The following is a 14,980-nucleotide window of genomic DNA, read 5'->3' as shown; positions in this document are numbered from 1 at the left end:
CCGTTCCGATTGGTCCTGGGTTTCCGATGACGATGATACCAACATCCATCTTGTTACAGATAGGGTTAGGTTAGAAACCGAATCAAATTAGAATCACTTTTCGGTTCAGTTCGGTTTGCCAACTTTGAATAAAGTTCGGTTCGGTTTTCGGTTCCAACAGGAAGAAACCGAAACCCGAACCGATGACAGGATTTGAACTTTCCAGATTTTTCAAATAACTACACGAAAACAAAAATATCCAAACCACTACTTATTGTAATTTATGCTTAACTGTTGATGGGAACACTAAACATTCAATCATAACAAACTTATATTTGCATATGAAATTATGATTTTTTTTTTTAAATCTCAGCATTACACCCTCAGATTTTCCCTCTGGTACAACTGCAGAAGCCGAAATTGTCGGCAGAAAAGTCGCTTGTATGCAGCATGATCGGGTAGCTATCTATGTGCTAGATTGGTCACCGATTACTTTCATCGTTGATCATGCTAGGATGGTTGTACCACATGCATCAGGAGCGTGTTTTCCGCCCTCGAAAACTAGATTTCCATTAACAAAGGTCGCCACAACTTTTCCAGCAAGTCTTGAACCCATGTAAGCCGATATGCTCTACATAAAGAATGTGGTTAGTTTTTCTTTGACTTTTATGGTCAAACCTGTTCAAGAACGTTTTTTTTAACAGCAAATTTGGATTACTGACGGACCACTTGGGAAAAACCCTCTTGTGAGAATCGAACTTAAAACCTAATGGTCCCTAAGCCTTATCTCACCCAAAGATACCATTAGGCTATAATCAGAATACAGGTTTTCGAACATCAGTTTTTATCTTTCACTAGTAGTTTATATAAACTCGAATTATAATTAGAGTAAAGTACACGGATTGTTACTATGATTTATCAAAATTTTGTATTTGGTCCCTAGCTTTTCATAAATACACAGATGGTCCCTCAGGTTTGCCCTTTGTAACGCATTTAGTCCCCAGCTTTTTTTTCCAAAAGTACATAAATGGTCCCTGTAGTTTGCACTTTGTAACGCATTTAGTCCCTAACTTGGACATGCTAAAACCTTGATATTTGTTGGTTGGGGACTAAATATGTTACAAAGTACAAACTACAGGGACCATCTATGTACTTTTGAAAAGCTGACGACCAAATCTAAAATTTCAATAAACCACACGGACAATCTAAAAGGTTAGGATTTGAAGTAACGCTGGTCAACAGTGGTATTGATCTTGAAAGTCAAAGTGTACCGAAGAAAGTCAAGAACTGGAAAAATACCGGATGCTTAAGGTGTACGGTATGGTTTTCGTCGAGATCAAACTCCTTTTCCGGTTCCCAAACAACAATATCTGCATGCTTTCCGATTTCAATAGCTCCCTGCAAATATTTAATCATATTCATTCACGATTCTAGAAAGCCGGTGAACCATTTGTACTCCGATAAACATTTACCTTAAGATCTTGGCTAGCAAGTTTAGCAGGCTTCTCACTCCACCATGAAACTAATTTCTCTAAAGTTATACCATATTTAACCCCATATGACCATGTCACAGGAAGAACAAACTGAAAACCAATATGAATTTTGTTCATTATCCCTTACAAACATAATTAAAACTTAATGGCAAAAGACCGAAAAAAATGGCGAACCTGTAACGAAGATATACCACCCCATGCCCTCAAAAAATCACCTTCGGCGAATAGTTTGAGCTCCGGTTCCGATGGTGAATGATCAGAGCTTAACATGTCAATATCCCCATCCTACATTATTTTAGCAGACAGATAAGAACATTTTTATTTTCATTTTTTTCAGAGTAAAATGGCATTTTCGTCCCTGGTTTCGCCGGTTTTGCGACTTTTGTCCTGAGGTTTGTTTTTCCGCATCTGAATCCAAAAGGTTTGAAATCTTGTCATTTTCATCCGGCTCGTTAACTCCATCCATTTTTCTTCGTTAAGTTAGGGGTATTTTCGTCTTTTTTGTTAACTTAAAGGGTAATTCGGTCTTTTTCACTTTATGTACAAACATCGTTAAGTTAGGGGTATTTTCGTCTTTTTTGTTAACTTAAAGGGTAATTCGGTCTTTTTCACTTTATGTACAAACATTTAGCATAATGTACAAGCGAGTCCTTAAGTGAAAAAGACCGAATGACTCTTTAAATTAACAAAAAAGACAAAAATACCCCTGACTTAACGAAGAAAAATGGATGAAGTTAACGAGCCAGATGAAAATAAGATTTTAAACCTTTTGGATCCAGATGCGAAAAAACAAACTTTTGAATGAAAGTCGCAAAACTGGCCAAACCTCAAGGACGAAAATGACATTTTACTCTTTTTAAATCTACAAGTAAAAATTTCGGTGATGCATGTGTATGGAAGTTGAACTAACCATCAAGGCCTCCCAGAGTTTTTGTCTGTTAGCTGCTTCGCGAATGGGCGGTGCACACTTAAAACGCGTATCGCCATCCGGGATCTCTTCTGCTGAAAAGGCAAGATAATGGGGGCAGGTTTCGACAGTTACACTATCACCGTTACTTTTCGCTTCCTACAAATAAAAAAACAAAGTTACAATCATCGCCATTTATTTCTTTATTAGCTTTATTGTAAGCACTGCCAAGTGTTTACCTTGATCAGTTCTAACGAAGATCTTGAATCCGAGAGATGAACAATGTGAACATGAGCTCCTTCAGCGGGACCACCAGTTCTAGTGTCTTTTGCTACCGTTAGCAACTCTCTAATGGCGGTTTCTTCCCTAGATGAAAAACAGGCATCTCTAGGAATTATAGTGTGCTTTCGATATAATGACTTATATCATGGATTTGATTATAATTACGTTGTACGGGTTTAATGACTACGCAGGCTAATGAACTATTGCTATAGTTTTATGTAGGCTGCCTGTAAAAAAGTTTAAAATAAGCTAGAAAGCCATGAAATTAGTTCACAACAAATGTGGCCAACTTAGTTCTAAATGACAAAAATACCCCGGCTTGTATTTTTGGAGGTCAAAATATAAAAATACCCCAAGTTTCGCCATTTGGCCGATAACACTCTCAACTTAAAAATTGTACCACACCACACCCAACTTATTTTCATCTGGCGCTACCAAACTAACTGAACCCTAACCCAGTTAGTTTTTTCTTTGCAGATGTAGCATCTGACGTGGCATTATTTTTGCTGACGTGGCATCTGACGTCAGCTACCTGGGTTAGGGTTCAGTTAGTTTGGGAGTGCCAGAGTAAAATAAGTTGAAGTTGGAAGTGGCGTGGTACAATTCGTAAGGTGAAATTTGGGGTTATTTAAATCCAATATCCCTTCTCACAAATAAATGAACCCGATTGCATAGTTGGTTGACCTTTTTTTTCTAATTTATATGATTGAATGTCCTACATGAAACCATTGGCGAAGCCACGCCCCCCCGAATTTTCGCAAAACCGGGGGGGGGGGGGGGGGGCAACGTATATACCTATACGAAAGTACTATTCATAACACTACGCATCGAAAAGTTCGGGGGGTCGGGCGCCCCCCTGGAGATACCTTATCCTTCGCCCATGCATGAAACTGCACTAATAGGTCAATAGCCTCCACAAGATTTTTTTAATATTCCGCTGTTACGAAAATGCAAATATTACATATATGTGATGTTGGATTAAGAAAAGTATGCATACATTGAGGAGGGTCTGGTTTTCAGATAAGTAGAATAGGACCGGGGATCATCATCACCGTCTTTCAGTTCAACTTCCTGTTGTTTTTCAGCATGTACAAGCAAAGGTCTCTTGTACTTAGCCAACACAGATAGCCCTTCCTTTAAAAAACGAATCACGTACCCACAAAACATTAAAAAACATATCTTGAGCAGAAAATATGAAGGATTACGTGTTTACGATATAAGTACCTTAATATGGCTAGCATCTGTCATGGGAAAGTCGTTGATTCCTGACGGACACATGAAAGACTGAAACAGAACATATTCAAAAACCGCAGTCTGAACATAGTTGTTAATAGCGCATAGCGGGCGATAGCGACAAGCTACCTATACGCGACGTAGCGATAGCGATAGCAATATTTTATGTTTAGTGACACACTAGAAGAAAAATTTAGAAATATTTTATATGTATATTATATCCAAATACGTTGTTTTATATATATACTTAACATAAAACCTAAAATCCTGCTATTTTATACCTATAACATCCCACTATTTATAATAAACATAAAAAAACCTAAAACCCCGATATTTACCCGCCATGGAGGCGCCAAAATCAAATGGCGACACATGAGTGCTACTCTACACTATTCACTATAGCGCTCGCTATGAGCGCTATTAACAACTATGAGTCTGAACATGTGTATCTTAGATATGTGGTTGTTTTTGTACCTTTAGACCAAGAGCACCCGCATTTAAGAGATTTTGTAGGATAGTTGCGTTAAATGCGTTTTCGGGTACGAGACCTCCCCAAAACCCTGTGTAAAAGAGGTAAAGATTCGCCTCCTATAATATTTCATGTTGCGATGAATGGATCTAGGGGCGGGTCATGGAGCAAGTGATAGGGGTACTACCTGATGATAAAAGGGTCACAGATATTGGTGCAAAATAGGCGATTGGGTCACGGGTCAAAACAGGTACTTAGTATGGGCCGGGTTGGTTGGGTTGACTAAGTCAACTTGACTCGAACAATTTTTGTCCAACTTTTTGAATTATATTTTATAAATATTAGCGTGTCAGATATGGATACAAAAGTCAAATGAGTTCATTAAAAATCTCATGCATTAAAAAAAAATACTTTAGGAGACTTTTGACCCGTTTCATTTTAGGCTAATTTCTTTCAGTTTTACCCGTTTGACCAATTAGAGATAAAAGACAAGCCACATTGACCAGTCATAAGTAAACAGGTATGAGCCAAGGTGCACCGAATTCAGCTTATTTGTTAGATTCAGGAGCTTACCAACATTAACAAAGATCCTCCCTTTAGCAGCCTTTATCTGTCATTTAGATTGTCATGATCATAAAAACAGCTATTTAGCATTTCAGTCAACGATCAGGTGAGATAATAAATATTCCAGACAAATAATAAGATATAGAGTAAACTTCTGTTTTGCTCCCTGTGATTTGGTCATTTTAACGGTTTTGCTCCAATAGTTTAAAAATAGCCATTTTCCTCCCTGATTTTTCTAACTTATCTTCATTTTGCTCCCAGCCTCTAACTCCATCAGGGAGGAAACTGGCGACAAACTCGAAAGATTAGGGAGCAAACTGGCGACAAACTCGAAAGATCAGGGAGGAAACTGGCGACAAACTCGAAAGATTAGGGAGCAAACTGGCGACAAACTCGAAAGATCAGGGAGGAAAATGGCTATTTTTAAACTATTGGAGCAAAACCGTTAAAATGACCAAACCACAGGGAGCAAAACGGAAGTTTGCTCTAAGATATAAACAAATGATTGCAGTGTAGATTAGTCTTCTTCACCTTGAGTTGTAAGGTTTCCTCAGAAACAGTAGACGGATCACTGTTAAGCGGCATATCTATTAACGTTGTTATCCCACCTGGTATAAACGAAGATAACACATAAGGCTCTAGTTGCAACGGAAGTATACGAATTTACGTTTTATAAGATACTAAGTATTCAACATACCGGCAGCAGCAGCCCTTGTTCCTGAAGGAAACCCTTCCCATTCTTCCCTCCCGGGATCATCGAGATGTGCATGCCTGTGGTCAACACGATGAATCACGTTTTTATTAAAGTTCACATGTTTGATATTTTATATTAAATCTAGAACATGTATATTATAGGAATTTTCATACACATCAATCAAACCAGGCATCACAACAGCTTCTCCATAGTCAATCACTGGCTCATTCTTAACTCTTTCCAGCCAATCCTTTTCTTTGACCAACGATATGATGCTTCCGCCATTAATCTCAACTGCCCATTTGCAAATTCAATAAAATAACCGAATAGGAACGGAAAATAGTTGACTTTTAAAGTCTTATTATGCTATTACTTTCCCATGTTTAAAATTCATTACAACTTTGTTACAAATTTAAAATATTTTAGGGGGTGTTTGATCGTTACCTGCACCAGAAAATATCTCGTGAGGTGTCACGATGCGTTTGCTTGCGATCCAGTAATGATGATGAGGAAGCAGGCTGCACCTACTTGTCGTTGTCGTTGGCTGTTGCAACAAGCCAACAATATATGACAAGTTATGTATGTCGGATCAATTGTCTCATTGCCATGTTCCAGACTGCTACCAAGTGCATGTGACACAGATAGACATATCAGACTCCCCCCCACCCCCCCCCACCCCCCCCCCCACCCCCACAACTACACTGTTACTTGGTATGCTCTGTTTTAGGTCCTTAGACTATGTGTTATGGGTGGCTCATTTGAAAAAAAAAAAAAAAAGTGCTGCCACGTAGGCACACTTTTTTTCACCCTTCACACCACTAAGGTGTGTTGTGGGGGGCGTTATGTGTTATTGGGTTTAGGTGACTAGATATGATTGGGTTCTATATTATTTAACATTAATAAAAATAAAAAGAAAATCATCAAAAGAGCCCCACACCCGCGAGCCCACCTGAGCCCTCGCCACGCTGATGTGGCACCAATGGAGCCCCCCTTTGAAGCTCGTAACACATAGCCTTATGGTGTAAAGATTGCCTAAAAATTAATCTTTAAGAAAAATAATTGAAAATTTTGATTTAAAGATTGGAAACTCGAATCTTTGAAGAGATATGATCAGAATATAAGATGAAAAACGATAAAGCCGTCATCTTCACCACTTAATAAGTCGACTTTGTGTTACATACCAAACGAGAGAACTCAACCCAAAAGACTAGTCTGGTGGGTGAGAGAGCCCATTTGGTATATAAACCCCACATCAGTTGCCCATACAACCGATGTGGAACAAGTCCCATACCTTGCAATGATACTTTGGATGCAATCAAACCAAAATATTTACAAGTTTTTTGTTTAGTTTGAACTAAAAGGTTTAAGAGTGGTAGTTCAAGTCATGAAAACAGTCCTTTTTTAATAAAATAAGGCTGCAACTAAACATATGACCTTCATACCCAATCAATGGACCTAATAACCTTTGATCAACAATAATGACACAACAATGGTTAACCATGCTAAAAACCTGATAAGGGTCAATTACTAAAGACGTCTACACCCACAAAAGATATAACATCTTGCCCCTCGTACCAATCAATATTGTCTGCTTTGCCGCAGCTCACAAATATACCAAGAGGGAGGTCACCCATGCGCGTTAACACTAAAGCTAACGCGTTAATGATATTCGAGGCGCGGCATTCCTTGCGACAACATATAACATAAAGATTATTCACATATGACATATATCATATAATAATAATAATAATAATAATAATAATAATAATAATAATAATAATAATAATAATAATAATAATAATAATAATAATAATAATAATAATAAAAAATCTTCACATAATCACATATATTACCCAACCCTCATTATTGCACACTTTCAAACACCACCTAAGGAAGACATCAAACACAAAGATTATTGACATATATTAAATAGTAATAAATCCAACAATTGACTCTACCAATTAGGGTTTAATCAGAAGAACTGAAAAGAGGAAAAACAAACAAACCTGTGGAGAGTTATAACCGGAGTATATGATGAATAGTAAATATATAACCAGTGGCAAAAAAGACATCAGAAACCTCCATGTTCCTGACTCCATCTCAAAGTTTGGCCGGAAAAAAAAGGGGAATCTTGAGGATGAAAGAAGAAGATTCAGGGAATCTGGATTTATTTTGATGGAAGAAGTGACCAATGGGAGATGAGTACCAATGCACAAGTGGTCTAGTGGGACATCATCTTGATTCTTGCATCTTAAAAGAAAATGACAAAAAACTATGCTATTTTATGTTATCCTCTGTCTTTCGTTTTTTGGCTTTTGTCAGCACTAAAAATGTATTTTTTTTAAGAAAAATAAATAAAGGGGGGAGACTATTTGCACACTTGGTGTGTAGATAGTCAGCTCAAAAAGGGTTTTTTTTTGGTCCTATATGCACATTCTGTAGTGTCGAGCTTTGGTCAAAGCACGGCGGTTTGGTCCGATCAACAAGACAAAGACTGACGGGTCTGTTGACCGGACCAAAACGCCGTGCTTTGACCGCGTTTTGGTCCTGTCAACCAGACACCCAGTCAGTCTTTTGTCTGGTTGATAGGACCAAAACGCTGCCAAAGCTCGGTGTTTTGATCCGGTCAACAGACCCGTCAGACACCCGTTAGTCTTTTGTCTGGTAGACTGTACCAAAATGCCGCGCTTTGGCCACAGCTCGACACTACAGGGTGTGCATATAGGACAAAAAACCCTTTTTAGTGTGCATATAGGCATTTGGGTGTGCCAGTAGGTACACACATAATAAATTTATATAAGGTAGGATTTTATAAAGTATCTTGAATCATGTGAAAGTAGTTCAAGTGCATGAACCACTCATCAGTCACCAGTATGGTGGATTATGTGTATCATATCATAATGCCAATCCGGTCTCTTTTTTGGGTTTTACAGTTTCGATGGCCCTATTCTATAATCGTAAAATCTTTTCTGTTAATAAAATGAATTTGGAATTCTTGGAACTGAATTGGAGTTTAGTTCGAAAACCGAAATGAATTTGGGTTAAGAAGTATATGTACTTTACAAAAACATAATATTTATATAAATTCGAGTATTCATACGGATTGATAGTTTGAAAATCTCAAATTCGAATTCAATTCAATACAAATGGTAACCTTGTTACCTTGTTCGAAAATTCGAAATTTGTAATTCGAATTTGGTTCTGTCGAAATTGCCTTTTTTTCGAGTCTATTCCAAATAAAGAACACCCCTACACCAAACTACTCCAATATTTGTTACTCTCAGCTCTTGACAAAAGAAATGATTCCTTATACGATGATTCGTGATGGGTACGATAAGAGATGATAGTTGTAGGTTAACCAAATTGAAGTAGAGATTTGGTAAGTTAAGAAAAGAGACCATCATCAATTACTTCAATCACTAAGTTGAAAACTATGTTGACACATTTTTTTACTTTGCGTTATTGTTATCATTGTGTCGGTTTACTATTAGGTGTAATTACTTGATTTTGGCATCAAAACGTAACAATCAGAAAATATGTGCATTATTAAGGAAAAACAAACCACCGTAAAGAAAAGCACGACAAAACGTGTTTCCCAAAGAGTTAATGCCATTTTAGTCCCTGTGTTTTGGGTTATTTTGGCAGTTTAGTCAAAATGTTTCATTTTTCGCCTGTGTGTCCAAAAAGGTTTCACCGTTGCCATTTTAGTCCACTGGGTTAACTTCATCCATTTTTCTGTTAACGAGAAGGGCAATTCGGTCATTTTATATGTAATTCAACTAGAAGGGCGATTTAGCCATATAAAATGACCGAACTGCCCTTCTCATTAACAGAAAAAATAGATGAAGTTAACCCAGTGAACTAAAATGGTAACGGTGAAACCTTTTTGGACCCATAGGCGAAAAATGAAACCTTTGGACTAAACTGACAAAATGACTCAAACCACAAGGACTAAAATGACATTTAACTCCCAACCCAAAACCTGTTATTGTACTTTTGTTATATAAATACAATCCTAAAGCAGTAACAATGGGAATCAAGCTACTTCGAGTAAGCATGCCCAACTAAGCCGACAACTTAGCCCGTATTTAAGTCAAGCCAGCCCTCAACTCGACGACAATTAGCTCGTATTCAACTTAGCATTTCGCAATGAGGTCAACTTTTACGAAAGTGGTCCTTTGCTATGTCAGTTGTTGTCTCTTAAGGTTAACTTTTGTTATGTACTATATTAAACAGAGAGAGGTTTCAAATTCAATGCAAGTAACAAAAATCCTTCGCGTTTCTTAGGTGACAAATTTGATACTTAGACGACATGTAATACGCTTTTGATTTGCGCAACATGTAGACGAAATCCCTAAAAAAGGTAAATCCACGTATATATCGTGTTTTCTTTTTTTTATTTTGTATATTCAAATGAGAAAATATACATACAACTCCACAAATAAACAAAGTAAAAACAAACTCACTCAAAATGCACTTACACATCCGTTACAAATTCGCTTGCAAGACCACTTTCTAGCAAGTGAACTACATCGGCTACAAAACCCGCCGATCCATTCACCCAACAAGAAGAACAAGCAAGTCGTCGAGCGAATCCACGACGACCACCAATGTTCATATAGAATATTGGTGGTTATCATAAATTCACTTTTATAAACTCCAAGAAATGAACCCTAGATTTATATAATATTTTCGAGCTAGTTTCTACCTCAATAGGAATCAAAGGGCGAGTTGGGGGCAACAAGAGGAAGCTTATCGATGTACATGAAGAATCTTTTAAGATTTCCCCATGTTATCGTGGCCATATCCGTCACTTCTTTTCTGTTAACATACACCCATAGCTCACCCGGGTCGGTTTTTTTAAGGCTGACGCGACAAAACGGACAAGACAATGATCTTGTTCGCCTGCAAATTGTTCCACAAGAAGGTTCAGATTGTAGATTAATGCATAGCGATGCTTTTACCGCACGGTTACAAACTATGCAGTTAATGCAGTAAAATATCGGATATCGGTCAAGGACCGATATTTGAGATATAGGTTATCTCGGTGAGATATCGGTGGTATATCTGTAATTTTTAATATAATGCAAAATTTACATATATAGCAATTTAAAAATAATAATTCAGTGATATATCGGTGATATATCGGTTATATCGGTCAATATCGCCGATAATATCGGTACCGATATACTCACCGATATTTAACACCGATATTTTACTAGGGGACCGATATAACCGATATATCACCGATATTAACTGCATAGGTTACAAATGCGCTAAGGTGAAGTATCAAGTATCAATAATCGTATCGAGAATCATACCAGTCATTATAGCAACGAGAGCACATGGCATGGGTACATATTGGTAGTACAAGTTTGTCATTGGCTTCCATACAAATACCACATTCTTCTTCTGATTCGATATCAAGATCCGAACCTCGACGTTCTTCATCACCATCGTTGTCGTCTTGTTTTGAATATCTTTCGTCACATATCTTCTTCTGCTTTCTATCTTCGGAATTAGTCACTCCGCTTTGAAGTTGCATTAGTGATGGATATATGAAACCTGTTTTCGACTTCAGTAATGTAAACGGTTTTTATAAATTTTTTACAAAATAAAGTAGAAAACAATGACCAAAAGTCCAAACACCTTTTGGTAACAAGTTTTATACCAAAAAAAAAATGATAATTAAATTTCAGTTGGAACATACCATAAAATTCTCTAATGCTTGCCTTCTTTTCATGTGTCGACAACGTTGTGGTGCCATCAACATAAACCTGTAGTGCAGCAAACCAAGAAAGATACGATATTCAATCGATAAATTATAATTAGTTATATGTTTTTTTCTATCAACTATGAAGTATGGATTTTTGACCTTGTAAATCAGGATCCTCAACAGTCCGAGCGCACCTGCCAGGTGGCAATCCGACCATTGAACAAAGAAAAGCAAAAATTGTGCAGCTGCACTGTAAGACATTCGCATCTGCACACATGCACCATCATACTCCCTTCGTAAATCGGATGCTCTGCAAAATATAACGAAAATTCAAGATTTAAGAAAAATAACATGACATAAATTCAGCCATAAATCAATCCCAAGGTCATTTTAGTCCTTTCACATATGAATTAGGAAACACTAATGAATCTATGAACAGATGAATGATGCTTCTATAGAACCGGGGGGTCGAAAACGTATGTACCCAAAAATTTCTATACGAAAACTACATATATAACACTACTGAGCGAAAAGTTCGGGGGTCCCCCCCAGCCCCTCTTAAGCTGGGCCACTGATCTCATATCTCGGTAACACCCTAGGCATATCACACATCAGCCATGGATTGAGATGTGTCGTTACAAGACATACCCGACCCCAAATTCCATCGCGTTGTTCGCTTGACGCACCAGGAGCTCACAACTTTGTTTTTTTTACCCCACCTTGGCACGTTAAACTATGAAATTCTACCCTCATCCACAGCATCGATGATATTTGAGTTATGAACCCGACATCTCTCCTATTCATCGGCCCGTGTAGGATTTGTGAAAAAAGTTGTTATAATCTCATTGTTGGGAATCATAAGGACCACATATAACAGTAGTTATGTGCTAGAAAATTACAAACCAAAATACTAGGGCTGCAAACGAACCAAACGTTCGGCGAACAGTTCGTGAACCGTTCGGCGGGAAGTTCGTTTGTGTCCGTTCGTTTATTAAACAAACGAACACGAATAAGAAATTTCGTTCGTTTAGTTAAATGAACAAACATGAACAGAGGTCGTGTTCGTTCGTTTATGTTCGTCAACGTTCGATAACGTGTTCATTTGTGTTCGATAGTTCATTAGTGTTTTTAGTTTTTATATTTATTTAAATACTTCAAAATTCCGACAAATTAAATATCTAACAAGTGTCGATGTATTATATATTCTGTTCATAAACGATTGTTTGTGTCTGTTTGTTTCCATTTGTGTTCATGAACATTAGTTTGTGCTCATTTGTGTTCGTCATCGTTCGTTTTTGTTCGTTACCTAAAATTAACAAACAAACACAAATGAACACGAACAAGTTCATTTCCTTAACAAACGAACACGAACATAAAATCTCGTTCGATAAGTGTTCGTGAACGGTTCACGAACACATATATTTCTTAACAAACAAACACGAACATAGTCTTGTTTGTGTTCGTTCGGTTCGTTTACAGGCTTACAGCCCTACAAAATACCCTACCCACAAAGGATAAACCCTTATCAGTTATCAGTATAAGTTTCTTCTTAACCCACATAAAGGCAATTAAAATTTAGGAACATATAATATAACAAAACTTAACAACAGATTAGAACAAACCCAGATCATGAACTGCTCTAAACCATCTAAAATCAAAAACCCACAAATAGATATACACATAATACATCAAAACACCATGAATTTCATCAAACCTCAACGAAAACACACACACATAAACAGAGGAAAATGATTGGGTTCTTACAGGGTATTCGCATGTTGAATATCTGCTTCAAGAACTTTGAGAGAATCCTTAAAAGATGTTCTCATTGAACCTACACAAACAAAACCATCTACTGAATCTTGATTGCTATGTATAAACCAAACCCTAGATATAAATTGTAAATGTAATCACTTTATCGGTCTAGAAACATGAGTTGAAACGGGAGTGTGGGTTTCTGTTTCTCTCTCTCTCTGTCTGTCTCTGTCTTATTCACGAAAGCATCGAATAAGGGTAACTGTGTCAGTGTTAAGATGCCACGTGGAGGTGAGTATGGTGTAACACCTAGTAGAGCTTTGAAGTTTTCCTGAAGGATCGTTATTCATAGGGTATGTGTGATGATTAGGGTGGCAAAGTGTGGCTAAATCCCCATCTCAAATTTGTGTTTTTAGTAGGGCCGTTAAAACCACTCGTCGCTCGACACTCGTTCGGAAATTGCACAGAAAATACTCGTTTGATTTAACGCTCGGTTGTAAACGAGCTGCTCTGCTCAGTTCGGTTTGTAAATGAGTCAGGCATGAGCAAAGATCCGTTCGACTCGAATTATTACTTTCAGTTAGTATATATATACATATATATACGTATACATATATAAACATGTATCTACACATATATACACAAATATGAATTATACATGTATATATACACAAACACACCTAAATATAGACACATATACATATATACTTAAATATAAATTAAGTTTATAGTTTTATATATATATCACTCTATTAGATTTTGGTCCACTATATACAAATTTACAACTATATCTATACGTACTAGTCCAATCATGCCAGTAAAAAAAAATATCAAATCTAAAGTCAAACCCTAAACCGAAAAACGACAGTCTGTTCATCGTCTCAATGTTTCATATCGTTGCCCTAAGTCGATCGTCCACTGCTCTCAACGTCATTGTTAGTGCAATATGATCCTCGCCTCGTCGGCCACAACATTGTTATTCATAAGAAAAATGTTATGCCAAATGTGTCTGTTTTTAAAAACATTAAAACTTGGGGCCCAACGTTGTCACTATATCTCTTAGCAAATTTAAATTGGGTGACACGGTTGTCCAACTCGCTCGACGCTAGCTTGAAATATTTACTGCTCGGAAAATGCTCGCTTGATTTGAGGTAAATGAGCCACTCCGCTCAGTTCGGTTTGTAAACAAGCCAAGCATGAGCAAAGGTCCGCTCGGTTCGGCTCGGCTCAGCTCACCTCATGAACAGCCCCAGTTTTTAGTAATGACTATTTAATTAATGGGGAATTGGCCTATAATAATTCCACCTAGACCTTATTGACCATTAATAATTTCACATCAGAATATTCCCTCCACCAGTCCCACCTTTCACCTATTTTTCCTACAATGGTCCCCCGTTAAAAAAGCTTAACGGAGTTAAGCTATTTTCCAAATTACACACATATTTTTTAGGGCTTTTGATCAGAACGACGATACGAGTCCATTGATGTAAAACTTACTTTGAAATGAGGCTCCAAGTGACTTGATTTTTGTTAATTGGAAATTTAAACACCCGAATTGAAGCGTTGTTTTCATCGTTTGGAGCACCGTTTCGAGGCAAGTTTTACATCAATGGACTCGTATCGTCGTTCTGATCAAAAGCCCTAAAAAATATGTTTGTAATTTTGAAAAAAAACTTAACTCCGTTAAGTTCTTTTAACGGGTGACTATTGTAGGAAAAATAGGTGAAAGGTAGGACTAGTGGGGGGAATATTCTGAGGTGGGATTATTAATGGCCAATAAGATATATGTGGGATTATTACATGCCATATTTCCCTTAATTAATTATACTATACTATACTTTAGTATACAAAGAGAAGTTGGGGGAATAATGCCAGTAGTACTTCCCCA

At 37.3% G+C, this 14,980-nt stretch overlaps 2 protein-coding genes across 2 annotated transcripts; both read right to left on the bottom strand.

The window, feature by feature from the left end:
* Window positions 1-233: 233 nt before the first annotated feature.
* On the bottom strand, window positions 234-7,835 carry LOC110937872 (allantoinase). Its single transcript, XM_022180325.1, has 15 exons — window positions 7,628-7,835; window positions 6,066-6,165; window positions 5,795-5,915; window positions 5,625-5,698; window positions 5,459-5,535; window positions 4,937-4,973; window positions 4,369-4,454; window positions 3,886-3,945; window positions 3,659-3,795; window positions 2,619-2,745; window positions 2,383-2,538; window positions 1,647-1,757; window positions 1,452-1,562; window positions 1,279-1,377; window positions 234-610 (listed from the first exon to the last, which is right to left on the bottom strand). Exons 1-15 carry the CDS (start codon window positions 7,718-7,720, stop codon window positions 485-487), a joined length of 1,515 nt encoding a protein of 504 aa, XP_022036017.1. The 5' UTR covers window positions 7,721-7,835; the 3' UTR covers window positions 234-484.
* A 2,141-nt stretch (window positions 7,836-9,976) lies between these two features.
* LOC110937873 (E3 ubiquitin-protein ligase AIRP2) lies at window positions 9,977-13,443 on the bottom strand. Its single transcript, XM_022180326.2, has 6 exons — window positions 13,252-13,443; window positions 13,102-13,171; window positions 11,497-11,647; window positions 11,332-11,398; window positions 10,943-11,186; window positions 9,977-10,526 (listed from the first exon to the last, which is right to left on the bottom strand). The coding sequence occupies exons 2-6, from the start codon at window positions 13,164-13,166 to the stop codon at window positions 10,331-10,333; spliced, it is 723 nt and encodes a 240-aa protein (XP_022036018.1). The 5' UTR covers window positions 13,167-13,171; window positions 13,252-13,443; the 3' UTR covers window positions 9,977-10,330.
* Window positions 13,444-14,980: the final 1,537 nt, after the last annotated feature.

This window comes from Helianthus annuus, chromosome 4 (genome assembly GCF_002127325.2).
Source record: "Helianthus annuus cultivar XRQ/B chromosome 4, HanXRQr2.0-SUNRISE, whole genome shotgun sequence".
Classification (NCBI taxonomy): Eukaryota; Viridiplantae; Streptophyta; class Magnoliopsida; order Asterales; family Asteraceae; genus Helianthus; species Helianthus annuus.
The sequence above is the reverse complement of the archived record's forward strand: the minus strand, read 5'-3'. Positions and strand labels throughout refer to the sequence as shown.

Excerpts from the sequence above, each read along its gene's own strand:
- LOC110937872 (XM_022180325.1), bottom strand. The coding sequence starts at position 7,720 with ATGGAGTCAGGAACATGGAGGTTTCTGATGTCTTTTTTGCCACTGGTT. Across the intron at positions 4,974-5,458 it reads AGGAAACCTTACAACTCAAG|ATAAAGGCTGCTAAAGGGAG; the intron begins GTGAAGAAGACT and ends TCTAAATGACAG. Across the intron at positions 3,946-4,368 it reads CGGGTGCTCTTGGTCTAAAG|TCTTTCATGTGTCCGTCAGG; the intron begins GTACAAAAACAA and ends GTTCTGTTTCAG.
- LOC110937873 (XM_022180326.2), bottom strand. The coding sequence starts at position 13,166 with ATGAGAACATCTTTTAAGGATTCTCTCAAAGTTCTTGAAGCAGATATT. Across the intron at positions 11,399-11,496 it reads TGAGGATCCTGATTTACAAG|GTTTATGTTGATGGCACCAC; the intron begins GTCAAAAATCCA and ends GCTGCACTACAG. Across the intron at positions 11,187-11,331 it reads AAGCATTAGAGAATTTTATG|GTTTCATATATCCATCACTA; the intron begins GTATGTTCCAAC and ends AGTCGAAAACAG.